Source organism: Salvelinus namaycush, chromosome 31 (assembly GCF_016432855.1).
Source record: "Salvelinus namaycush isolate Seneca chromosome 31, SaNama_1.0, whole genome shotgun sequence".
NCBI lineage: Eukaryota > Metazoa > Chordata > Actinopteri > Salmoniformes > Salmonidae > Salvelinus > Salvelinus namaycush.
In genome coordinates this window covers 40,940,297-40,966,341 of record NC_052337.1, presented here as the reverse complement: position 1 = coordinate 40,966,341, position 26,045 = coordinate 40,940,297, and the positions used below count along the sequence as shown (strand labels likewise).

Below are 26,045 nucleotides of genomic sequence, written 5' to 3'. Positions count from 1 at the left end.
CAGAGTCTATAAAAGTGAATAACCCTATCCGTATTCAATATGGACCAACAGAAGAGGGGCACTGCCTGTGAGAGGGTGGAATATTTATGTAGTGAGGTCACCTAGCAACCCCTACGATCTCCCTGCCTCTCTATGCTGCTTGGGAATGAAACATCTGCACATTCCTCCCCCATCCCCCCTATGCACACATGCACACACAGCAAAAACATATTTCCATTGCACTTTAAAGGCTTTTGAGATGTGCTCTCGACTTCTGCTGAGCCTAACTAAGATATCTGCACAATGTGTTTTTGAATAACTTTGTTACAGATTTCTTATGTTGCCATAAGGTTCTGCTGCATAGCTGGTCTGCAAAAAAGCAGTCATAATTGTACAGCTAGACTGCCTCCTCCTGGTCAACTGGCAGAAGACCAATGTCAAAACAGAGCTCTACATTTTCCCTTTCAAGTAGGCCTAGGCAAAGCCACCTCTCCCTACGAGCTGAGTGTAGGGCCCCTTGGCCACTAGGGGACCCAGACCAAAAAACCTCAGTCAGGGTCTTAAAGTACTGCTGAGAATTAGAAAAGTAGAAAACACAAGGTGCAATTAAAAAAATGTGGTAGTACATAAACAGTTTTCCACTTGTTTTGTCAGTCACTCAATTAACCCATGTCAGCGAACATTTCTTAAATTGGTAGGTAATCATAACCAAATTACCATCCGGACCGCAGGGCATGTGCTCAGGGGGACTGACCTCCCAATTGATTTTGTTATTCACTCACACTGATATTATATGAATTTGGCATAAATCAAGGGCCCCTGAGCGGCGCAGCGGTCTAAGGCACTGCATCTCAGTGCTAGAGGCATCACTACAGACCCTGGTTCGATCCTGGGCTGTATCACAACCAGCTGTGACCGGGCGTCCCATAGGTCGCCGCACAATTGGCCCAGCGTCGTCCGGGTTAGGGGAGGGTTTGGCCATCATTGTAAAATAACAATTTGTTCTTAACTGAAAAATGACCCACTGCCAAGTGGAGGCACTAAAACTTTTTCCTGGGAGGTGGGAGGCTAAATCTTGCTTAGGGCCCTTAAAAAGGCGGCACCTGGCCAAGGCCTACTTATCAAATGTTATTTTCTCATCTGTTAACGCAACACATGAAACATAAAGTAGACGTTAACGTATAAAACTTTATTCACATATTTTACATGAGCTACAGAACAGCTATGTTAGTTTGAACCAACAGTGGCTGCAGAACATAATCGATAATTGAGAACTGAAATTGGACTCATGATCTGTGCACTGTTTCCGTGAGTTTGTCACTGTACATGGATTAAACTAGAGGATTCTGTTCCAGCGCCATTTGAAATTATATTTCCTGTATCTTCAGGGAGCATGAAATAAAGAGACTTCGCTGTGGCGCCCCCTCAAGCTGCAAAGCCGGGTCTTGTTCATGCACGAAGAGTGAAAAACCAAAGTAAACGTCAAGCGTACATACCCCTCCAATATATCTGATCTAAATTATAATAAACCTATATACATACACAATGCTCATGTTAAGACAATGCCTACCTATGTAAACAATATTTCAAATACGAACACAAATTTGAATGTGGAAGACTCTGTAGTAGAGTGAGGTGACACTGATTTCAAGTATTCTCCTTCATGCAGACAAGAGGGAAATTATCATGACTGTCTAGCTTGGTGTGGTTTGAAAAAATGTAAACCAAATAAATATAAATATGTTATTAGAATGAATAGATTACTCAATAGGCTAGATGATATGATTGGGGTAAAAGAGCCAAAAAACGTAATCGTTCAATATAGGAAATTAGCTTCAAGGCGCGGCAGTTTGGTCCCCCCAAAAATTTGAAGAGGAATTTTCCCTAGTTTGGTTTCACTGTTGCCATCTTGTGACCAAATCTGTTCACTGCAAGCATGAAACCTTGTTCGCATAAACACAAGCAAGCAGAAACGTAATTTCAGTGGTAGATACAAAAACATGTTTTCTTAAGTACTTAACATTTTGTTCTCCAGTTTGATTCAAACAAAGAGTCAAAGAGTGCCTTCTTGAATCTCCTTTCCCTTCCTCCCCGTCTCTCATCCCTCATTCTCCTCGACCTCGGTGAAGATGTCACTGAAGAAGTACTGGGACACGTTGATGGGTTCCTCGTCTGCTGAACCGCTGTCCACACAGGGAGACGCACTGGGCTGGGCGGCTGGCACCTGAGAAGACTGGTGGAGATAGAGAGAGATGGGGAGGGAGAGAGAGCGAGCGAGAGAGAGTAGGACAGGAGTACAATGAGGGTTCTGTTTCTCATCGTTGTGTAACAAAAATAAATACAAGATCATACCCACGACAGTAGGTTGATGTTTTTTTTTTGCAAAGTTCATAGGTAAAATACTGTATCACCAGATGTTGTCCATCTCTTTACCTCAGTAGCTGTAGTACACAGGGAAGTACTGGGCTCTGGGTCTGAGTGTAAGGCCAGGACATCAGAGGGTTTTTCCCGAGGCACCCTGGCGGAAAAATCTGGCATAGTCGTGGTTCTGGTGGCTCTAGTGGGGGTGGTGGTGTTATGCGTTGTGGAAGGTGAAGGCATGGTTGTGGTGGTGGTGGAAGGTGCAGGAGCAGCCCGTTTCCCCCCTGGGCGGGTGGTGTTGACCAGGGGCCTCCGAGTGGCTGCTCTGGTACATCGGGGGGGGGAAGCTACAGGGGAGGTGTTCTTATTGGACATGAAAGACAGGAATCCCCTGGGTCTCCTACCAGGCCTGTAGGGGGAAGGAATATCCAAAATATTTAAATCAATAATTATTAACACTCCTAATCAATGGAAGACAATCGAATGTGTCCTGTCAATTAACTATAATACAACAGCAGGTCATTTTAGCTACTTACGACTCCACCTTTAATTGAGGAGTTCATAACTAATAGATAGTAACAGGGGGACAAACAGGGGGAGATAGAGAGTGACAGGTATAAGAACGAATGAATTTCAGGCAAATCACCTGCTCAAGGGGCCACTCATTGCCAGCGGTGTAATTTGACGGGCAGCCTGAGACTCCGCCCCTGAACTATTGTCCTCCCCTCCAGTCGGCGTGTGCTCTGTCTCTGTACGATCTAAACAGCCCACAGTCCCCTGCTGTGGCTCATCAGCCACCACCTCTTGTGATGCGGTTCCCGTGACGGAGGGGCCTGGCTGGGCCGGGGGACTGGAGGCAGTGGGGTGGTCAGGGTCTAGGGTGGTAGTGGTCAAAGAGGTGGTCTGGTCTGGGGTAACGGGTGACACAGCCTCCTTGGCAGGGGCCGAACGACTGGTCTGTTTCCTTACTGCAGTGTTAGGTCTCACCTGCAGTTTGTCTACTTCACACAAGCAGAGACAGAATTATTTTAGGAGAATATTACACAATAAAATGGATGGATGAACGGAATCGAATGAATGAACGAACAAACAAACAAGACGATGGAGAGCAAGTGTTTCACACATTGTATTAGATGCACTACTGTGTACTCCGTGCCCACCTCTCCTGGCTCTCTCTGGCACTTTCCTCTTCTTAGAAGGAGGATATGTGTCCTCACTAGTCGCTGCATCAGCCATCGAGTCTTCTGAGGGTTTGGCCGAGGCACACACACCTACTGGGCCCGCTGTGGAGCCAGACTCCACTTCCTTGATACTGGTGTATGAGGGTTGAGGAAGCACCTCATCCACTGACATAGGCTCAGGGACTTCACAGAGGATACCAGCATTCCCTTTCTCCAAACCACCTCCAGGGGCAACAATATCACTGCTGAAGGAGAGGAGAAGGATTTGCAAGGTGAAGGGACGGAGAGCACAAAAGAGGGACGAAAGAGAAAGAAAGAGGGGGAGAGAGGAGAAAATGTACATTCATATGGGAGATATTTTGCATTTGGGGGGGGAAACTGAGTGGAAAAGGGGTTAGTGATGACTGACAGGCACTGACCTCTGCTGCAGTTGAGCGCCTGCGACTGGTAGAAAAAAGAAAGGCTCGGAGAGGGTCTGGGATGTGCAGCCATTCTCCTCCCCTGTGGGAAGTACTGGGATTTCAGTCAGGGAGAGGATGAATATAGGCTCATCCGGGTCTGACTGGGCCTGGTCCAACGGAGCAGTCGATACAGAAGTTTCTGAGTGCTGTATGAAGACAGCATCACTTTGTTGCGAGAAAAAGCTTCCCTCCGTAAAGAGAGACATATCGCCCTGTGAATATAAACATCGGACGCACACAGATGAGAGGCATATCTTAGGAGCACATTTCTACACGCAACCAGACATCTTCGGTAGGAATACAATGAATTACCTGGGTAGTATCAATGACGTCAGTAAGAGGGATGACTTGGTGAATCTGTTGCATTTCCTCCTATGAATACAAACACCACACACACAGATCAGACACTTTTAAAGCACACTGTGGCAATGCAACCGGCTAAACCAATAGATGATATTTATAATAGCCTTACCTGGGTAGTATCGATGATGTCAGAAAGGGGGACGACTTGGTGGATCTGTTGTATTTCCATGGGAACCTCATCAGCTTCCTCTGGTGTCTGGACTTCAGGGCAGGGTCCAGTATCTGGTGTCTGGACTTCAGGGCTTGGCCTGCCTTCTGGCACCTGGACTGCAGAGCGTGTAGCGGCTCTGGCGGTGCGACCCAAATTGGGTTTGGGTTTAGGTAAACGGGCCCTGCGGGTTGGGGGACCTGTCTGTTTGGGCTGGTCTGAGTCTGATGTCCCTGACTGGGACCCTCCAGCACTGAGGGAAAAGGAAGTATTTTCCTTAGGGCCATCGTGATCTTTCACCTCTCCTGATGACCTCAGAGGTGACTCTGGGACTATGGGTCTGAGTGTAACTGGACCTGGCTGCTCAAGGCTTGGGGTGGGCTGTGGTTGTGAGAGTATGGCGGTACTCTGTGTGGATTGTTGTTCTGAGAGTGTGTTTGTGGTGGAATTTAGTGTGGGCTGGGGTGGTTCTGACTGTGTGGTGGTATTCAATGCAGGCTGTGGTTTTGAATGAGCTACTCGGGTTCTCTGAATGGGCTGTGGTTCTGAGAGTGTGGTGGTAGTCTGTGGTGGTTCTGACAGTGTGGTGGTAGTCTGTGGTAGTGCTGACAGTGTGGTGGTAGTCTGTGGTGGTTCTGACAGTGTGGTGGTAGTCGGTTTGGGTTGAGTGGTCCTAGCAGCCCGTCCCAGGTTGGGTTTGACCTTAGGGAAGTGGCTCCTCCTGGTCTGTGAGGTTGTCTGTTGCTCTGAGCCCTCTGACACTTCAGAACCTGATTCCACCTGAGAGGCGTGTCCAATATCAGTCCCCTCCCTCTGTCTGAGAGGCCCCTCCTCTATGGGTGGATGAGGGATGACTTGGTGAATGTGTTGTATTTCCTCCTATGAATAAAATCACACACACACACACACACACACACACACACACACACACACACACACACACACACTTTAAAAACACACTGTGGTAATGCAACTGTAACACAATCAGACATGTTTGTTAGAACACATTCAATTATAAATAGCATTTAGGCTAAACCAATAGATGATATTTATAATAGCGTTACCTGGGTAGTATCAATGATGTCAGAAAGGGGGACGACTTGGTGGATCTGTTGTATTTCCATGGGAACCTCATCAGCTTCCTCTGGTGTCTGTACTTCAGGGCAGGGTCCAGTATCTAGTCTCTGGACCTCAGATGTGGGTCTGGAAGCCACATCTGGTGTCTGGACTTCAGGGTTTGGCCTGCTTTCTGGTACCTGGACTGCAGAGCGTGTAGCGGATTTGGCGGTGCGACCCAAGTTGGGTTTGGGTTTAGGTAAACGGGCCCTACGGGTTAGAGGGCCTGTCTGTTTGGGCTGGTCTGAGTCTGATGTCCCTGACTGGGACCCTCCAGCACTGAGGGAAAAGGAAGTATTTCCCTTACGGCCATCGTGACCTTTCACCTCTTCTGATGACCTCAGAGGTGACTCTGGGACTATGGGTCTGAGTGTAACTGGACCTGGCTGCTCAAGGCTTGGGGTGGGCTGTGGTTGTGAGAGTATGGTGGTACTCTGTGTGGATTGTTGTTCTGAGAGTGTGTTTGTGGTGGAATATAGTGTGGGCTGGGGTGGTTCTGACTGTGTGGTGGTATTCAATGTAGGCTGTGGTTTTGAATGAGCTACTCGGGTTCTCTGAATGGGCTGTGGTTCTGAGTGTGGGATGATATGTGTGGTGGGTTGTGATTTTGAGTGTGCGGTAGTTCTCTGTTTGGGCTGTGTTTCTGACTCTGTGTTAATACTCTCAGTAGGCAGTGGTGGTTCTGTGGTGATATTCATGGTAGGCTGTGGTTCTGAGGTTGTGGTGATATTCAGCATAGAATCTAGTGGTGGTTCTGACAGTGTGATGGTAGTTTGTGTTGGTTTGGGTTGTGTGGTGATATTCTCAGTAGGTTGTGGTGGTTCTGAGATTGTGGTGGTAGTCTGTGGTGGTTCTGACAGTGTGGTGGTAGTCTGTTTGGGTTGTGTGGTCCTAGCAGCCCTTCCCAGGTTGGGTTTGACCTTAGGGAAGTGGCTCCTCCTGGTCTGTGAGGTTGTCTGTTGCTCTGAGCCCTCTGACACTTCAGAACCTGATTCCACCTGAGAGGCGTGTCCAATATCAGTCCCCTCCCTCTGTCTGAGAGGCCCCTCCTCTATGGGTGGATGAGGGATGACTTGGTGAATCTGTTGTATTTCCTCCTATGAATAAAATCACACACACACACACACACACACACACACACACACACACACACACACACACACACACACACACACACACACACACACACACACACACACACACACACACACACACACACACACACACACACACACACACACACACCCTTTAAAAACCCACCGTGGTAATGCAACTGTAACACAATCAGACATATTTGTTCGAACACATTCAATTATAAATAGCATTTAGGCTAAACCAATAGATTATATTTATAATAGCCTTACCTGGGTAGTATCGATGATGTCAGAAAGGGGGACGACATGGTGGATCTGTTGTATTTCCATGGGAACCTCATCAGCTTCCTCTGGTGTCTGGACTTCAGGGCAGGGTCCAGTATCTAGTGTCTGGACTTCAGGGCTTGGCCTGCCTTCTGGTACCTGGACTGCAGAGCGTGTAGCGGCTTTGGCGGTGCGACCCAAGTTGGGTTTGGGTTTAGGTAAACGGGCCCTGCGAGTTGGGGGACCTGTCTGTTTGGGCTGGTCTGAGTCTGATGTCCCTGACTGGGACCCTCCAGCACTGAGGGAAAAGGAAGTATTTTCCTTAGGGCCATCGTGATCTTTCACCTCTCCTGATGACCTCAGAGGTGACTCTGGGACTCTGGGTCTGAGTGTAACTGGACCTGGCTGCTCAAGGCTTGGGGTGGGCTGTGGTTGTGAGAGTATGGTGGTACTCTGTGTGGATTGTTGTTCTGAGAGTGTGTTTGTGGTGGAATTTAGTGTGGGCTGGGTTGGTTCTGACTGTGTGGTGGTATTCAATGCAGGCTGTGGTTTTGAATGAGCTACTCTGGTTCTCTGAATGGGCTGTGGTTCTGAGAGTGTGGTGGTAGTCTGTGGTGGTTCTGACAGTGTGGTGGTAGTCGGTTTGGGTTGAGTGGTCCTAGCAGCCCGTCCCAGGTTGGGTTTGACCTTAGGGAAGTGGCTCCTCCTGGTCTGTGAGGTTGTCTGTTGCTCTGAGCCCTCTGACACTTCAGAACCTGATTCCACCTGAGAGGCGTGTCCAATATCAGTCCCTTCCCTCTGTCTGAGAGGCCCCTCCTCTATGGGTGGATGAGGGATGACTTGGTGAATCTGTTGTATTTCCTCCTATGAATAAAAACACACACACACACACACACCCTTTAAAAACACACTGTGGTAATGCAACTGCAACACAATCAGACATATTTGTTGGAACACATTCAATTATAAATAGCATTTAGGCTAAACCAATAGATTATATTTATAATAGCCTTACCTGGGTAGTATCGATGATGTCAGAAAGGGGGACGACTTGGTGGATCTGTTGTATTTCCATGGGAACCTCATCAGCTTCCTCTGGTGTCTGGACTTCAGGGCAGGGTCCAGTATCTAGTCTCTGGACCTCAGATGTGGGTCTGGAAGCCACATCTGGTGTCTGGACTTCAGGGTTTGGCCTGCTTTCTGGTACCTGGACTGCAGGGTGTGTAGTGGCACGACCCAAGTTGGGTTTGGGTTTAGGTAAACGGGCCCTACGGGTTAGAGGGCCTGTCTGTTTGGGCTGGTCTGAGTCTGATGTCCCTGACTGGGACCCTCCAGCACTGAGGGAAGAGGAAGTATTTCCCTTACGGCCTTCCACTTCTTCTGATGACCACAGAGGTGACTCTGGGACTGGGGCTCTGGGTCTGAGTGTAACTGGACCTGGCTGCTCAAGGCTTGAGGTGGGCTGTGGTTGTGAGAGTATGGTGGTACTCTGTGTGGATTGTTGTTTTGAGAGTGTGTTTGTGGTGGTATTCAATGCAGGCTGTGGTTTTGAATACGGTGTTCTGGTTTTCTGAATGGGCTGTGGTTCTGAGTGTGGGATGATATGTGTGGTGGGTTGTGATTTTGAGTGTGCGGTAGTTCTCTGTTTGGGCTGTGTTTCTGACTCTGTGTTAATACTCTCAGTAGGCAGTGGTGGTTCTGTGGTGATATTCATGGTAGGCTGTGGTTCTGAGGTTGTGGTGATATTCAGCATAGAATCTAGTGGTGGTTCTGACAGTGTGGTGGTAGTCTGTGGTGGTTCTGACAGTGTGGTGGTAGTCTGTTTGGGTTGTGTGGTCCTAGCAGCCCTTCCCAGGTTGGGTTTGACCTTAGGGAAGTGGCTCCTCCTGGTCTGTGAGGTTGTCTGTTGCTCTGAGCCCTCTGACACTTCAAAACCTGATTCCACCTGAGAGGCGTGTCCAATATCAGACCCCTCCATCTGTCTGAGAGGCCCCTCCTCTATGGGTGGAGTTTCTAGAGTGGGAGTATCACTGCTCTGAGGCACTGGTACAGATGCCGTTGATGTGGTGACTAGGATAGAGGCCGTTGTTGTCAAGGTGACTGGAGCAGAAGATGTTGTCGTGGTGACTGGGACTGAGGCTGTTGCCATGGTAATTATGACAGAGGCTGTTATTTTGGAGACTGGGATAGAGGCTGTTGACATGGCAACAGGTACAGAATCCTCAGCGATTCGTGATGCCTCAGTGACCCTAAGAGATTCAGAAGGAATGGTGCTAGTTTGTGATTGGTCAGTGGGCTGTGGTGTCATCTGGTACAGTTGGTCCTCATTGGAACATTCTTCCGTGATGATATCATCTGCTCCTGCAGTGAAGGCCTCAGCTGCCTGAGACAGGTGGGTGAGGTTGCCGATGGCCAGAAGGGTTCTAGCTGCCTCGTTGTAGCTCTCCTCAGATACTGGAACACAGAGGGGAGAGGAGAAGAGAAACAGTTGAACATTCTATAGTTAGTGGTGTGAGGGAGAGCGTTTATATTTTGTATATATTTTTACTTAAGAGGATACAATAGATATCAGCTCTTGAAAGGACCAACCTACCTTCCATGTTATCTGGAGACAGGAAGTCTATCACGTCCTAGAACGAAGAAAACAAAAACATTAGTCCTCATAACGTAGACACAGTCTGGAGCAATATAGCAGCCGTGCTTGACGCAATTGGATGCTTGACCCAGTCATCTCAATTTAACACCGAGAACTTCTGAAAAGTGCTATATACTGAATCTCAAATGTGATACTATAACCAGATTTCTATCCAACCATTGCCTGACACATGAAAAAAGTCACGAACGGACTGATGGAAACAGTAAATACTGGTACAATTTCAGAAATGTTGAGAATTCGTTCATTCGACATGGTGGGATCTTTTAGTGTCTGGAAAATGTATTATGTGAGAACCGCCTTAATGCGCAAATAATAATATAATAACCATCAGAACGTAGTAAACTTGAGTCACGAGATGATGTGTGGTCCCCCCACTACCAAGCATGCAGTTTATTAGGCTACAGATGAAATAACTTAAAATAAACTTCACAGGGTGGTGAAAGTGCACAGTGATGAGTTTGATGCTCCTTTCCAATAAATATTGAGGTACTTATTCTGGTGACATGATGATCGATGCTTGGCTGCTGTTTTGACAAATAAAAATCCCATAATGTTGGTAGGCAACCCACACTGTATCTGCGAGCTGTTGGCTACAGCGCTTGTGACAAGACTAGAGTGGTCACAGTTGGTATATAACTCTTTATATTTTTGTGACAGAACTATCAGTAGAGTTGAAAAGGCGATGTAAACCCATTTAACTTGTTTTTTCCCCCGGTACTTGGGAATTTAACCGTAAAAGTTATTTTTATGTGCACTACGTCATCACACACAGCCTTTTATCCGCAATAAGTCTGTTTGATTGAAATATCTCTGGTAGGAAAATGCCTATATTCTTTAATGCAGATTTTAGAATTTTCACATGAAAATCTGTCACTAATTGGATGGAAAGCTAGCTACTGATGACAAAATGTTGGTCAAAAACATGGATGAAGGAGGGATGGTAGTGATGTATAGGGAAATACATTTTGTCCACACGACACAGACAGGACAAACAGGACAGGGCACATAAGGGCACATGATGACTTACTACTAACAGGTCCAACTGATGCTCACAGGGCACTGTGCCCATTTCACCACCCTGTGCCCGCTCGCATGACGAGTCAGGGAAGAATGCATCATGGGAAATACCCAGGACATCAGGCACGTTGACGGAGATATCGAGCTGTGAGCGGGGGAGAGGATGACAGGATGGAAGGAAGGAAGGAAGGGAGGTTACAGGACAGAAAAACCATGCATGATAAATAAATGAATAAAAAGACATACACAGGGTAGGTTGTGCTGGGTTTCCAAAGTGTAGGATAACTAAAGCAGCTTTGTGAATAGCAAGTGGGAGAGTGAATTAAATGGATAAACCAATGGGATGCAACTGTGACTGGATAAAATAACCTAAAAATAAATACAAATAGATCCATTATGTAGGATCTAGATCCCTGGGACAGTAGACAAACCTTTTTCAAAGCATTGAGCCAACCCATTCCATAGTGGCTCAGATTTGTTCTTTACACATTGACCCTTCCAGCAACTATGGTGCAATTATGGTGGAGCAATTATAGGGGATGCGTAACCAGGCCAGTGCATTACAGCTAAGCTCAGTAGTGTGAAAATGGTAAGTGTGTCACCCCTTTCACCTCCTCCATGGTCTCCTCAACCTCTGTGGCGACAGGTTGTGGTGAGCGAAGGCTCATGGGAATGAACGCAGGTGCCTGGTTCTCCTCCTCTGGGCTTGTGGGATTGTGGGTGTCCTCCTCGGCCTGCGCCTCCTCTCTCCATGCTCCTTCTTCCTCATCTTCATCCTCATCTTCAGACTGGGACGCCCTGAGGGTGACCAGCTTGGATTTCCTAGCCGCTGATTGGCCCTTCCTACCTGGCAGGGCTGGGCCAGGTTTGATGTTGGACCTCCTGGTTGCTGGTTTGGATTTGGGCTTGGGCTTGGGCTTGGTGGAGAAAGAAGTGGAGGGGGATCCGTCTGAGGCAGGAGTGGGGGCAGAGTCTGAGGGCGAGTCCCCATCCTCCTTTGCAGGGTAATTCAAGAGCTGTGTCTTTTTGGGTATTCTGCCATACCTGAAAGACATTAACATAGTTAGTTTTACTGCCGTTCTATGGCTGTGACCCTCTTCAGTTATGTAGGATCAGTGTGCGTGTGTGTACCTGGTGGGTTTGATGGGTTTATCGTTGGCTTCTTCCTCCTCTCCCTCAGACGAAGAGAGTTCACCAGCTTTCTTCTTCTCCTTTTGACTGACTGAAGGAGAAGCATCTTTATCTACCTGAAAGTAAGTTAAGGTAGAGGTTGGACCACACAGACACTCAACTACTTTTCAGCTATTGAGGTTCAGACAAGTCTTAGGGTTTATAGAATGTTACAAACATTTACGATTAATAAGAAAAAGAAAGTCACAATTCTCTGTGATTGGTGTGCGTCATATGACCAGGGTAAGTTTTTTGTCCACAATGATGTTGGAGTGAATATAAGCTCTATTTACACTGTTAAAAATGGGGTTTTCCTCACAGGACAAAGACCTACCTGTTCTTCAGACAGCCCTTCTTCAGTGGTCTCCTCCTCTGTAGGTGTGGCCCCATCTTTAACGTTAGGCTTGGTATTGGGCTCGGGGCCCCTCTGGCCCCACTTCCTACCCAGGTTAGGAAGAGGTCTCTGGGATCGGCCACGGGACAACTGGGCTGGTTTGATCACCACAGGTCCCTTGGCTGCTTCCACAGGCCCTTCTGCCTGCTTTGAACTAATAGAAAATACATCATAATTATTAAACCTACAATATGTAATCTTTGGGCGACCTGACCAAATTCACATAGAAATGTGAGATATAGATCTGTCTTTCTCATTGAAAGCAAGTCCAAGAAGCGGTAGATCTGTTCTATGTACACTATTTCTATGTGTTCCGTTCTTAAATTCAGTTTTTTGCGTCTTTTACGTTCGGTTTTGTACACCAGCTTCAAACAGCTGAAAAAACAATATTTGGTTATTTAAAAAATATTTCACAGGGGTTTAGACAGCACAATGATTCTCTACAAAAACTGAAATTAGGCAAACTAATAGACTTTTAGCAAAATGGAAAATGGCAGAGCGATATCTGCATACTGCACCTTTAAAGGGACATTTCTAAAATGTTCAACTTCATAATCAACATCTCCAGCACCACCCCAACATCAACATATGTGAAAATGGCACATTTCTATGTTTTGTTAGATAGAGGAAGATAAGTATTTCCAGTGACATCATCGGTGTGCATCATGATATTTTAACCCATTGTGAGTAGGCATTGCCTACTAATTGGTTGAGGATGTCATTAGAAACACTTATCTTTCTCTATCTTTTCCCACACAAAACATAGAAACACTATTTTCATAGAGAACTCTCCATGACCAAAAGTATATGGACACCTGTTTGTCGAACATCTCATTCCAAAGTCATGGGCATTAATATGGAGTTGGTCCCCCCTTTGCTGCTATAACTGCCTCCACTCTTCTGGGAAGGCTTTCCACTAGATGTTGGAACATTGCAGCGGGGACTTGCTTCCATTCATCCACAAGAGCATTAGTGAGGTCGGGCTCTGATGTTGGGCGATTAGGCCTGACTCGCAGTCAGCGTTCCAATTCATCCCAAAGGTGTTCGATGGGGTTGAGGTCAGGGCCTTGTGCAGGACTCTGTGCAGGTGGTTCCACTGCTTCAGAGACCAACGGTGGCGAGCTTTACACTACTCCAGCCGACACTTGGCATTGCGCATGGTGATCTTAGGCTAGTTTGCGGTTGCTCGGCCATGGAAACCCATTTCTTGAAGCTCCCGACGAGCAAGTCTTGTGCTGACATTGCTTCCAGAGGCAGTTTGGAACTCGGTAGAGTGTTGCAACCAAGGACAGACGATTTATGCGCGCTTCAGGGGTCCCATTCTGTGAGCTTGTCGCCTACCACTTCGCGGCTGAGCCACTGTTGCTCCTAAACATTTCTACTTCACAATAACAGCACTTACAGTTGACCGGGGAAGCTCTAGCAGGGCGTACATTTGACAAACTGACTTGTTGGAAAGGTGGCATCCTATGACGGTGCCACGTTGAAAGTCACTGAGCTCTTCAGTAAGGCCATTCAACTGCTAATGTTTGTCTACGGAGATTGCATGGCTGTGTGCTCCATTTTACACCTGTCAGCAACGGGTGTAGCTGAAATAGCCGAAACCACTCATTTGAAAGGGTGTCCACATACTTTTGTATGTATAGTGTATGTTGATGTTGGGGTGGTGCTGGAGATGATGAATATGAAGTCTAAAAATTATTTCAGCACTTGACACTTTTTCTCCTAATGTAAAGAACAAAATAGTTGACATTTACAAACTGCAAGTGTTACCTCTCTGGAGGTCCTGCCTCAGAATCTTCAGGTACACCAGCCTCTTCTGAGGAAGCAGAGGAAACAACGGCAGTAAGTAAGATAAATAATGAGTTACTAGATTTTGTATATTTTCACTTTGTTATATGGCTACTGTGAAAAGCACCACTGAAGTCGTGGAAGTTCTACTGCACCTTGATCACTTGTTATTAGGTCGATCTTCTTTTTCTTTCCATCCTTTGCTTCTTCAGGAGAGGACTCTCCTCCTCCATTCCTACTTTTGCGTTTTCTCTTCGGGGTGGGAGCGGAGGAAAGTGTGGTCACTTCGTTAGAGACGTTCTCGTTCTCCTTCTCTCCCTCCTCCTCCACCTCCTCTGTGTCCATCTCCGCGTCTAACCCCTCCTCCTCCACGTCGCTCAGCTGCTTCGCTGCTTTCTTTTCTGACGGACAGCGAGAGCAGAGATATTGAGACTCATACAGGGAGCAAGGACGGCTAATGCGTGGGCTGAAGACATTACTACCTTTTAACGATGAATAATGTTCAAGAAATCACAACAATTTCACCAGATTACATAGGTGAGAGATGCCATATGAGATGCAACACATAGCTGTCTGTTAAAATTCCCTCTGAGAAATTCAGGCATTGACTTTGTGGTAGAACTCCCAACATGACCAAATAGGTAGTAAACAAGGAAATGTATCTTAGTTACCTCTCTGTTTGATTTTTTTCTTGATCCGTATCTTCTCTGTGGGGGACTTGTTATTTTTGTTCCTCTTTGCTTCTGCAGCCAAGATCTTCTCCAGGAGGCCAGTGAAGAACTCAAAATCCAGCCTGCGTTTCTCCTCTAAATCAAATCACATTTTTTGTTGGTTAGATACACATATATAGCAGATGTTATTGCGGCTGTAGCGAAATGCTTGTGTTCCTAGCTCCAACAGTGCAGTCAGAACAGAGAAAAGACCAAGATGAATTGGATTCCCGAATCACGTCTATAACGGCTGAGTATAGTAAGTTCCTTCTGATAAAAGTTTTTCAAACTTACTGAAGGCCTTGTCTATCCTCCAGCTGTTTGCTCTCTCCTCTTTCTTGAACTTGTTCTGAAAGACACAAAAACAGTAGACAAAATTACAAACCGGCAGTAACACAACCTAGTACAGTTGTATAGTGCTACAGCCCCGATCTACAGTATTTAGGGTTGGGCGGTACCCAGACCTTCATATCTTCATTACCGTCCTTCTCATCCTGGGATTTATGGTATTAGCAACTTAGTACACAAGAGGGTGCCAAAAACACACAAAAGAAAAACCCATTGGGCATCCACTACCAGAATGCTAACAAAATGAGTGCAAGTAATAGCGGATTTCCATGGAGGCTGCTAGCTAAATATGCTAACGAGCGCAAATGAAGTCGCTCGGGCAACAAGCCTGCCTGCTCTGAGAAGGGGGGGGGGGGGGGGGGGGGGGGGGCTAAGAACGGAGAGGAGAAAAAACACGAAGAGATCAAGATAGCAGAGAGAGCTGTACAAATAACTCATCCAAAGGGCTTTGACTTCTTAAACAAGGCAGAAAGCTAACACAATATGATGCCCTGTTACCTTAATTATTCAGCCACTTACATATAACTACCAAGTTAAGCTTGAACGTTAATGCAGAATTTCACGAAGGAAAAAAGAAATATCTTTCTGCATTTTGTAAACGCAGACCTAAAACGCTCCTTATTGTAAGTTCTGCTCGGCATCAGACAAATCTTGTGCTTCAGACTTCTCCACTCAGATGAGAATTCACGAATGGGCATTCTATCATCAGACAGCGCTCTGACTGACGTGTAGCTACTTTTCTCTGGTACTTTTCTCAGTGTAGCCAGCCTACTTTTCTAAGGTAAAATGCCAGATTAACTTTAAGCAAAACATAAGGAAATGTACCTGGCAACATTCTTTCTATGATAAACATAAAAATATGATGCCATGCATCATTTTAGCAAAAAAATACCTCGCCTTTTCACTGTAATCTCATTTACTTGTGTGGCTGCCAGCTGATAAAAATGAAACTATTTTCTGCCGAATGTGTTGCATTAATGCATTTTCTGTGAAGGAAAACTATAGTTGCACATCCCTGATCACTCTATTGAAGAAAACATGTTAAGCGTTACTTTCAAAGAAATGCGACCCCTGTCAATACACAGCTGGACCTGCTCCCGCTTTCTCCCGTTAAACTATTTACAAACAAACATTTGACTGGCTCAACTGTTCTGGGGAACTACGGTAACCTTAATAATGTAACAATGTGACAGGTGAAATGAACAATGCGATCTGCTTAATCTCCTAACGTATTACACAAGTTGACTGAAGGTATTTACTTAAAAAGTAGCTACAAATATTAAAATGAATTGAAAAACTTCAAAGAAATAGTTAACAGTATTGACGGTATTGAAAAACCATCCCGTGGCTATTTCCAAATACCCCGTATACCTTATGGGTAGGGCCTGTTGTTTTGGTTGATCATGACCTGGATTGAAATCTTTTTAAGCCTTTTCCAGAAATGAGAATTACACCAAAAGCAATTGTATAAGGATGGTGCTGGACCATCTGACATAAAAAGAAAAGGGGAAAGTCTTATGAAAAACCTTTATTTAATGGTTAAAGGTCCAATGCACCTGTTTTATTTCTCTCAATATAAAATAATTTCTGAGGTAAAAAATTAAGTATCGGGCCTCCTGGGTGGCGCAGTAGTCTAATGCACTGCATCGCAGTGCTAGCTGTGCCACCAGAGACTCTGGGTTCGAGCCCAGGCTCTGTCGCAGCTGGCCGCGACCGGGAGGTCCATGGGGCGACGCACAATTGGCCTAGCATCGTCCGGGTTAGGGAGGGTTTGGCCGGTAGGGATATCCTTGTCTCATCGCGCACTAGCGACTCCTGTGACGGGCCGGGCGCAGTCCACACTGACCAGGTCGCTAGGTGTACGGTGTTTCCTCCGACACATTGGTGCGGCTGGCTTCTGGGTTGGATGCGCGCTGTGTTAAGAAGCAGTGCGGCTTGGTTGGGTTGTGTTTCGGAAGACGCATGGCTCTCGACCTTTGTCTCTCCCGAGCCCGTACGGGAGTTGTAGCGATGAGACAAGACAGTAACTACTAACAATTGGATACCACGAAATTGGGGAGAAAAAGGGGAGAAAAAAATAAAATAATAATAAATCAAATTAAGTATCTTACTGTGATTATTTTAAATTAAAATGGTCAATGGGCAATTTCTCAAGCAATAATTTTGCTAGGACTGTCTAGGAGTGGGGAGGGGAAACTGAACATTTGCTGTTATTGGCGGAGGTTGGGAACTCTCTTTCTCATTGGTGGTCTATTAACTAATTTACCACATGGTATCATGGAAGGCCAAAACATACTCCCGCCAAAACATCCTCCCACCAAAACAAGATGACATTTATGGCAGTCTTTTCAAATAGCTCTTACACTAAAAGGGCCTTTTCATAATTTCACAGTATTATTCCAACCTCAGTGTGGAAATATATATAAAAATATACACTACCGTTCAAAAGTTATGGGTCACTTAAAAATGTCTTTGTTTTTGAAAGAAAAGCTAATTTTTTGTCCATTAAAATAACATCAAATTGATCAGAAATACAGTGTAGACATTGTTAATGTTGTAAATGACTTCTGATCCTGGAAACTGAAGAGTTTTTAATGGAATACCTACATAGGCGTACAGAGGCCCATTATCAGCAACAATCACTCCTGTGCTCCAATGGCACGTTGTGTTAGCTAATACAAGTTTAGAATTTTAAAAGGCTAATTGATCATTAGAAAACCCTTTTGTAATTATGTTAGCACAGCTGAAAACTGTTGTCCTGATTAAAGAAGCAATAAAACTGGCCTTCTTCAGACTAGTTGAGTATCTGGAGCATCAGCATTTGTGGGTTCGATTACAGGTTCAAATGGACAGAAACAAAGAACTTTCTTCTGAAACTCGTCAGTCTATTCTTGTTCTGAGAAATGAAGGCTATTCCATGCGAGAAATGGCCAAGAAACTGAAGATCTCGTACAACGCTGTGTACTACTCCCTTCACAGAACAGCGCAAACTGGCTCGAACCAGAATAGAAAGAGTGGAAGGCCCCTGTGCACAACTGAGCAAGAGGACAAGTACTTTAGAGTGTCTAGTTTGAGAAACAGACGCCTCACAAGTCCTCAACTGGCAGCTTCATTAAATAGTACCCGCAAAACCCCAGTCTCAACATCAACAGTGAAGAGGCGACTCCGGGATGCTGGCCTTCTAGGCAGAGATGCAAAGAAAAAGCCATATCTCAGACTGGCCAATAAAAAGAAAAGATTAAGATGGGCAAAAGAACACAGACACTGGACAGAGGAAGATTGGAAAAAAGTTTTATGGACAGACAAATCTAAGTTTGAGGTGTTCAGATCACAAAGAAGAACATTCGTGAGACGCAGAATTTTTTAAAAGATGCTTAAGGACTGCTTGACACCATCTGTCAAGGATGGTGGAGGCAATGTGATGGTCTGGGGGTGCTTTGGTGGTGGTAAAGTGAGAGATTTGTACAGGGTAAAAGGGATCTTGAAGAAGGAAGGCCATCACTCCATTTTGCAACGCCATGCCATACCCTGTGGACGGCGCTTAATTGGAGCCAATTTCCTCCTACAACAGGACAATGACCCAAAGCACAGCTCCAAACTATGCAATAACTATTTAAGGAAGAAGCAGTCAGCTGGTAATGGAGTGGCCAGCACAGTCACCGGATCTCAACCCTATTGAGCTGTTGTGGGAGCAGCTTGACCGTATGGTATGTAAGAAGCGCTCATCAAGCCAATCCAATTTGTGGGAGGTGCTTCAGGAAGCATGGGGTGTAATCTCTTCAGATTACCTCAACAAATTGACAACTAGAACGCCAAAGGTCTGCAAGGCTGTAATTGCTGCAAATGGAGGATTCTTTGACGAAAGCTAAATTTGAAGGACACAATTATTATTTCAATTAAAAATCATTATTTATAACCTTGTCAACGTCTTGACTATATTTCCTATTCATTTTGCAACTCATTTCATGTATGTTTTCATGGAAAACAAGGACATTTCTAAGTGACCCCAAACTTTTGAACAGTATCAAATCTTAAGTGTAACATGCACATGGTTAGCAGATGTTAATGCGAGTGTGCTTCTAGTTCCGACAGTGCAGTAATATCTAACAAGTAATCTAACAATTCCCCAACAACTACCTAATACACACAAATCTAAAGGGGTGAATGAGAATATGTACATGTAAGTATGTGGATGAGCGATGGCCGAGCGGCATTGGCAAGGTGCAATAGATGGTATAAAATACAGTATATACATGTGATATGAGTAATGTAAGATATGTAAACATTATTAAAGTGGCATTATTTGGCATGTTATTGTATAAAGTGGCCAGTGATTGGGTCTTAATGTAGACAGCAGCCTCTCTCTGTAAGTGATGGCTGTTTAACAGTCTGATGGCCTTGAGACAGAAGCTGTTTTTCAGTCTCTCGGTCCCAGCTTTGATGCACCTGTACTGACCGCGCCTTCTGGATGGTAGCGATGTGAACAGGCAGTGGCTCGGGAGGTTGATGTCCTTGATGATCTTTTTGGCCTTCCTGTGACATCGGGTGCTGTAGGTGTCATGAAGGGCAGGTAGTTTGCACCTGGTGATGTGTTGTGCAGACCGCACCACCCTCTGGAGAGCCTTTGTGGTTGAGAGCGGTGCAAGCCCACTACTGTTGTGTCGTCTGTAAACTTGATGATTGAGTTGGAGGCGTGCATGACCACGCAGTCATGGGTGAACAGGGAGTACAGCAGGGGGCTGAGCACGCACCGTTGTGGGGCCCCAGTGTTGAGAGTCAGCGAAGTGGAGATGTTGTTTCCTACCTTCACCACCTGGGGGCGGCCCGTCAGAAAGTCCAGGACCCAATTTCACAGGGCGGGGTTGAGACCCAGGGCCTCAAGCTTAATAATGAGCTTGGAGGGTACTATGGTGTTGAATGCTGATCTGTAGTCAATGAACAGCATTCTTACATAGGTATTCCTTTTGTCCAGATGGGATAGGGCAGTGTGCAGTGTGATGGCGATTGTGTTGTCTGTGGACCTGTTGGGGCGGTATGCAAACTGAAGTGGGTCTAGGGTGGCCGGTAAGGTGGAGGTGATATGATCCTTGACTAGTCTCTCTATTCACTTCATGATGACAGAAGTCAGTGTTACGGGGCGGTAGTCATTTAGTTCAGTTATCTTTGCCTTCTTGGGTACAGGAACAATGGTAGCCATCTTGAAGCATGTGGGGACAACAGACCGGGATAGGGAGCATTGAATATGTCCGTAAACACACCTGCCAGCTGGTCTGCGCATGCTCTGAGGACACGGCTAAGGATGCCGTCTGGGCCAGCAGCCTTGCGAAGGTCAACACGTTTAAATGTTTTACTCACGTCAGCCACAGAGAAGGAGAGGGGGGCGCAGTAATTGTTAGCGGCCGTGACGGTGGCACTGTATTATCCTCAAAGCGGGCAAAGAAGGAGTTTAGTTTGTCTGGAAGCATGATGTCGGTGTCTGTGACGTGGCTGGTTTTCTTTTTGTAGTCCGTTATTTACTGTAGACCCTGCCACATAGGTCTCGTGTCTGAGCCGTTGAATTGCGACTCCACCTTGTCCCCGTACTGGCATTTCTCTTGTTTTATTGCCTTGTGGAGGGAATAGCTACTGTCTATACTCAGTCATATTCCCAGACCTCTTTCCATGGTTAAATGCGGTGGTGTGTGCTTTCAGTTTTGCGCGAATGCCGCCATCCATCCACGGTTTCTGGTTAGGGTAGCTTTTAATAGTCACAGTGGGTACAACATCTCCAATGCACTTCTTTATAAATGCACTCACAGAGTCAGCGTATAGGTCAATGTTGTTCTCTGAGGCTGACCGGAACATATTCCAGTCCACGTGATAAAAACAATCTTGAAGCGTGGTTTCCGATTGGTCGGACCAGCATTGAATGGTTCTCGTCACTGGTACATCCTGTTTGAGTTTCTGCCTATAAGACGGTAGGAGCAAGATGGGGCCATGGTAGGATTTGCCGAAGAGTGGGCGGGGGAGGGCTTTGTATGCATCGCGGAAGTTCGAGTAGCAGTGGTCGAGGGTATTGCCCATGCGTGTAGCGCAATCAATATGCTGGTAGAATTTAGGTAGCCTTGTTCTCAAATTTGCTTTGTTAAAATCCCCAGATACAATAAATGAGTCCTCAGGATATACGGTTTCCAGTTTGAATATAGTCCAGTAGTGTATATATATATTTTTACTGCCATGTGCCTTTAAAATCCAGGTTATGTGACATGAACAACCAAAACAAGGGCCCCTACTTATGGGGCTAAATCAGGAATAACACTATAGTAAATTACACAGGTAATTTATAGACAGTGTCAGTGATACCTTGATCTCGGTGCGACCGCGGTGAGGGAACAGCTGTCCAATCATGGAGAAGTCTGTTCCCACCATACTGATGGCCAGGAAGAACATGTCCGTCTCTGACGAAACAACACAAAGACTTTGTTTTAGTAGGACTTTTGGTTTCAACATGCACAAACGCAGGTAAACTAAGGTGTAACTGATGATTAAGTAAATATTGGGATAGAGTAGAGTTCTATTGGACCCAAGTAGTGGCTGTCAGACAGACCTTTGTTGGACCAGGGCTTGACATGTGTCCCCTTCCTGAAGCTCGAGTAGGTGGTTGTGGAGCCACGCTCAAAGATGGGGTCTCTATCATCAGCTGGGTTGGGCCCTTTCTGCCTCAAGACCTCCACCGTCAAACTGGGACACACACATAAACACACAGGGGGAGAAAGTTAGGTAACATCCAAACATAACAGGATTGGGGTGAAGTCCAATTCAGTCAAATCAGGAAGTCAATTCAGGAAGTAAATAAAAAATTGCTTTTCAATTAAGAAACTGAGACACGTCGCTGACCTCTCCTCATCGATGATCAGAGAGCCGTCTTCTGCCACCTTCACCCGCGGGACCATCACCCCATCGTCATCCTCATCTTCATCTTCATCTCCCTGGCTGGCTGTCTCAGCTGGGGCCTCCGGTGTTGGGGGTCTTTCAGGTGACCTGTACAAGACAAAGATGATCATTTCAATTTGGTTAAATAGCACAGCTACCTTGGTTGTTACACTGTGAGATGATATTTCACACACTTTATTGCCTGCCTAATATATATTTTCTAGAAATGGAAAATAAACTTGAGCATGATACGGTCTTACTCTTCTCTTGGTGGGGTGAGTGGGAGGACAGTCTCGTTCTCCCTCTGTTCCTCTACCAGATAAGACCTGGAAGGAAAACACAACACAGGGAACTTACGCTTCAGAAAAACCTTTAAAATAGAACATAGATTTACACTGACTGTACCCAACAAATCACCCCCCCCCCCCCAGACTCACACCCACTGAAGGTGTAAGCTTACGTCATGGGGTTGGTATCAGGCAGATAGTAGATGAGATCTCTCATGGTCATTTTAGAGGGATCTAGTGTGTATTCGCTAACACACACCTTGGCTTTGCTCCGTTTCTGCACATTCAAAACATCACAATGTTAAAATTCAGTGGTATGACAAGTATCTAAACAATGACAGTAAACACTGTGCTCTGCTGTCATCTAGCAGCTTCTCTTGGTGACAGCAACAACTGGTGTAACTGAAGAACCTCTGCTATCTAAACACAATCAGTGTGAGTGTATGAGATATGCAAATTCGTTGCAGTTCTTGGTATCTTCAAACATTGACAGTGCCTAGAGAAGCGTTTAACATATCAATTTGCAATAATAATCCTACATTCTGTGCAGATTGTGTGTTATCAAACATGCATAATGTTGTTAGCGTCACAAGATTACATTATAGATTGAACGGGATCTTAAGCACATACAAATTAATAACATTGTACGAATTGGAATTTGTAACATACTAATCAATTTTTTTAAAATAAAATCAGGACGTAACATATGAGACTAAATGGATGATGTTGAATACAGTTGTGCACAATTACTGGGGACCCGTTTCGCCTCGTGAGCGCTACTTTAAAAATTACTGGCTGAAATTATACAAAACCTTTCTAGCATCACTTTATTCTTTGAACTAAAGATCACCAGTGAGACTAAAACCAATCTCACCTTCTCCTTGTTCATCTCCTGTCTCAGCAGCTCTCTGAGCTTCCGGGCCTTAGCCAACCTCTGTAGGTCTGTTGGGTCATTCAGGAACCTGCTAAGCCTGGACTTCCCTGGTGCCAGCCCGGTGAGCCCACCAGACACAGACCTGGCGACCAGAGTCTTAGCTCTCTCTGATACTGAGATACCCTCTTTGTCTGGAAGGGAGGATGATGGGACCATCTCTAACGGAGTGGATGGAACTTTAATGGTTGGTGTTTTTTTCAGGAGATCTGATTGGATGCTGCCTTTGCCTGCTGCCTGCGGGGTCTGTTGTGACAAGGATGAGTCCTCCACTGCCACATTCCCCAGAGAGGTTGTTGTAGGGCCTGGGGAAGCTGGGGACAGTGGCCTGGGTTTGGGCTGTCCTTTGGCTTGCCTACTACCTCCAGAGGGCCTCCGCCTTGGGGATCTCATGCCCTGTGGGGGTCCAGAATCTGTCTGTCTGGGGGCCTCTGGAGCCTCAGGGGTTGGAGCTGGAGTCTCAGTGCCCGCTCTCATAGGGGACTTGGGGGTCCTGGGGGAGGAGCGGGTGAGGGCTGGGGTGGCGGCCACCCGGGGTTTGGCAAGGTTTGGCATGACAGAGAACCGCTTCCTCCTTTGAAGACCGGCAGAGGGGGTGCTGCTGGAAGCCTCGCCATTTGGGTCTTTTCCATCCCTATACCAAAGACAGTCAGAGACAATGCAGACAATCAGCTAATACGTGAGCAACACTGAACCACAGTCAGAAGATGGTTGTTGGGGCAAAACCAAGTTTAAACCTAGTCTGATTAATATGTATATACAGCCTGAAGCCAATGCCTGCAAAATTGTGTAAATGTTCCTTATGAGCCAGAATGTATAATACATTTACACTTACTCTCCAGGTGGTCTGTGCGGTTTGTCTTTTAGCTGCTTGAAATTTGAGACAAATCTATTGTATTGTTTACTGTGACAATAAATGATATATTCTGAATCAAGGGAGGATGGAAAACAATCCAGACCTCTTTTGTGTGACTTTATCATATATTTCAATTTTTTCTTTGGATTTCCAAATGTTTTAAATCATTTAAAGTGTGGATTGTTCTCCATCATCCCCTGATTCAGAATACAACATCTTCATTGTCATGGCATGCTTAGTTCAAAGCTAATCACGAAATGAAGAAAAAATCCAATACAAAACAAACTTTACCTTGGTGCCAAATCATATACCTACAGGCTCTCTAAAAAAATAATCTGGTAAACAATACTTTCCTGTGGATATTTTGTCTCAAATCTTTAGCAAATTTAGGACAAACCACACAGACAACCGGTATACTAAGTTGAAATGTATTTTTATTAAACATTTACACGATTTCGCAGGCATTAGCTACAGGCTGCATGTACAAATTAATTGTGTATTACAGCCTAATTCATCAGACTAGTTTAAACCATGTGTACGACCCATGTTACCTTGAGTAGTTCTCAATTCTACAACAAAATTTGAAATCCTATGAGAGATTATAAACCTCCAGAACAGTCACTGACAGCCACACCTCTGCATTTACACATTTAGCTGTAAAAGTGACTATAATACATTTGATTCAATTATGGATGTTGAATAAGGTAGCCCCCTGCACCTCTCTGATTGAGGGGTTGAATTAAATGCAGAAGACACATTTCAGTTGAAGGCATTCAGTTGTACAACTGACTAGGTATCCCCGTTTTTCCCCATTGATCGATTGGCACTCACTCTCTGGGTGTGGTGGACTCTGTGGAGGCTTCTAGCACTGCAGTTGTGGTGGTGTCCTTCACGCACTGGCCCCCTGCCTGGGGAAGGTCCTCGGAGGCCTGGGAGCCTGCAGCTGGAGCCTCCTGGGAAGGTGGAGTGTCCTGGGAGGAGGCTGGGGCTGGCCCTCTGCCTGCTGGCCTGACGTTCGGGCGAAAACTGATCCTGGATCTGCGAAGCATTCTGTCCTACTGCAGAGAGGCTGTGACACGGATGATGACATTAGCTATAAGAAACACAGAGCTCAGGGTTTCTAGCAAACGAACTTGTATTACATATATGGCAAATGACCATCAATGGCTTGTGTCTAAGCTAGTTAGCTACTAAATGCATCGGTTTGCTGCAAGAAGTCTGCTCAGCTGCCAAATGTCACTCACTGGCTCACTTATCTTCTGACTCAGCTAGCTAACGTCAGCTACGCGTCAGTCACATACCATAGCTGACAACCACGGGTAAGTTAGCTAGGGAAATACACCAGAAAACGTAGTGAGATAAAGCAGTTACAATTTCATCTCACTGTATTTTGTAAGCTAGCATGTCTTACATAGTAGTAACGACGAATGAGCATTATTAGCGTGCTAAAAGTTGTAAACCTGCTAACAGTTAGCTCGCAGTCACGCTTTCTTTAGACGCCTAGGAAAGTAATGTAATACTAACTTCCTCTTCTCCAAATACGTATCGTAATCCATAAAAATACAAACCTCGTATTTAATTATCAGTTTTTCGACATATATTCCATATGGTCGACGTTTTAATCCAAGTCTAGCACCATGCACACACACTAGTCCACCATGATGTTTTCGATTACGTCAGAATTTTATTCGTGAAAGGGATTGTGGGAATAGTAGTTTGTGATAGAAAGGCCAAAAGTTGTTAGCGCAACAGCTCATGTGTTCGTTATTTCTACATTGCAAAATTGAAAGGGACAGGTCCACAATATTATTTGAATGCATACTAGCTAGCAGTACTTTATTTAGAACATGATTGTAAAGTAGGTATAAAAACATAAGTTATCACATCATAGGGCAGGAACCTTGAGTCAAATTCACCCTCTTTAGTGCCCCTGATTAAGAAAAATTGAACTAAAAACACAAAGTACAATGTGACTTACCACATGAATATGTATTCAGTCAAATCAT

General features: G+C 45.4%; 1 protein-coding gene across 1 annotated transcript; it reads right to left on the bottom strand.

Annotated features, from left to right (window-relative positions):
* Nucleotides 1-1,153: 1,153 nt before the first annotated feature.
* On the bottom strand, nucleotides 1,154-24,520 carry LOC120025625 (mucin-12-like). Its single transcript, XM_038970171.1, has 26 exons — nucleotides 24,489-24,520; nucleotides 23,118-23,817; nucleotides 22,426-22,529; nucleotides 22,226-22,291; nucleotides 21,930-22,073; nucleotides 21,640-21,773; nucleotides 21,396-21,490; nucleotides 15,000-15,054; nucleotides 14,667-14,801; nucleotides 14,151-14,396; nucleotides 13,978-14,023; nucleotides 12,145-12,358; nucleotides 11,772-11,887; nucleotides 11,252-11,684; nucleotides 10,651-10,785; nucleotides 9,561-9,597; nucleotides 7,983-9,421; nucleotides 6,974-7,831; nucleotides 5,558-6,706; nucleotides 4,455-5,372; nucleotides 4,295-4,354; nucleotides 3,941-4,194; nucleotides 3,501-3,766; nucleotides 2,987-3,341; nucleotides 2,413-2,749; nucleotides 1,154-2,212 (listed from the first exon to the last, which is right to left on the bottom strand). The coding sequence occupies exons 1-26, from the start codon at nucleotides 24,518-24,520 to the stop codon at nucleotides 2,078-2,080; spliced, it is 8,463 nt and encodes a 2,820-aa protein (XP_038826099.1). The 3' UTR covers nucleotides 1,154-2,077.
* Between the last annotated feature and the right edge of the window lie 1,525 nt (nucleotides 24,521-26,045).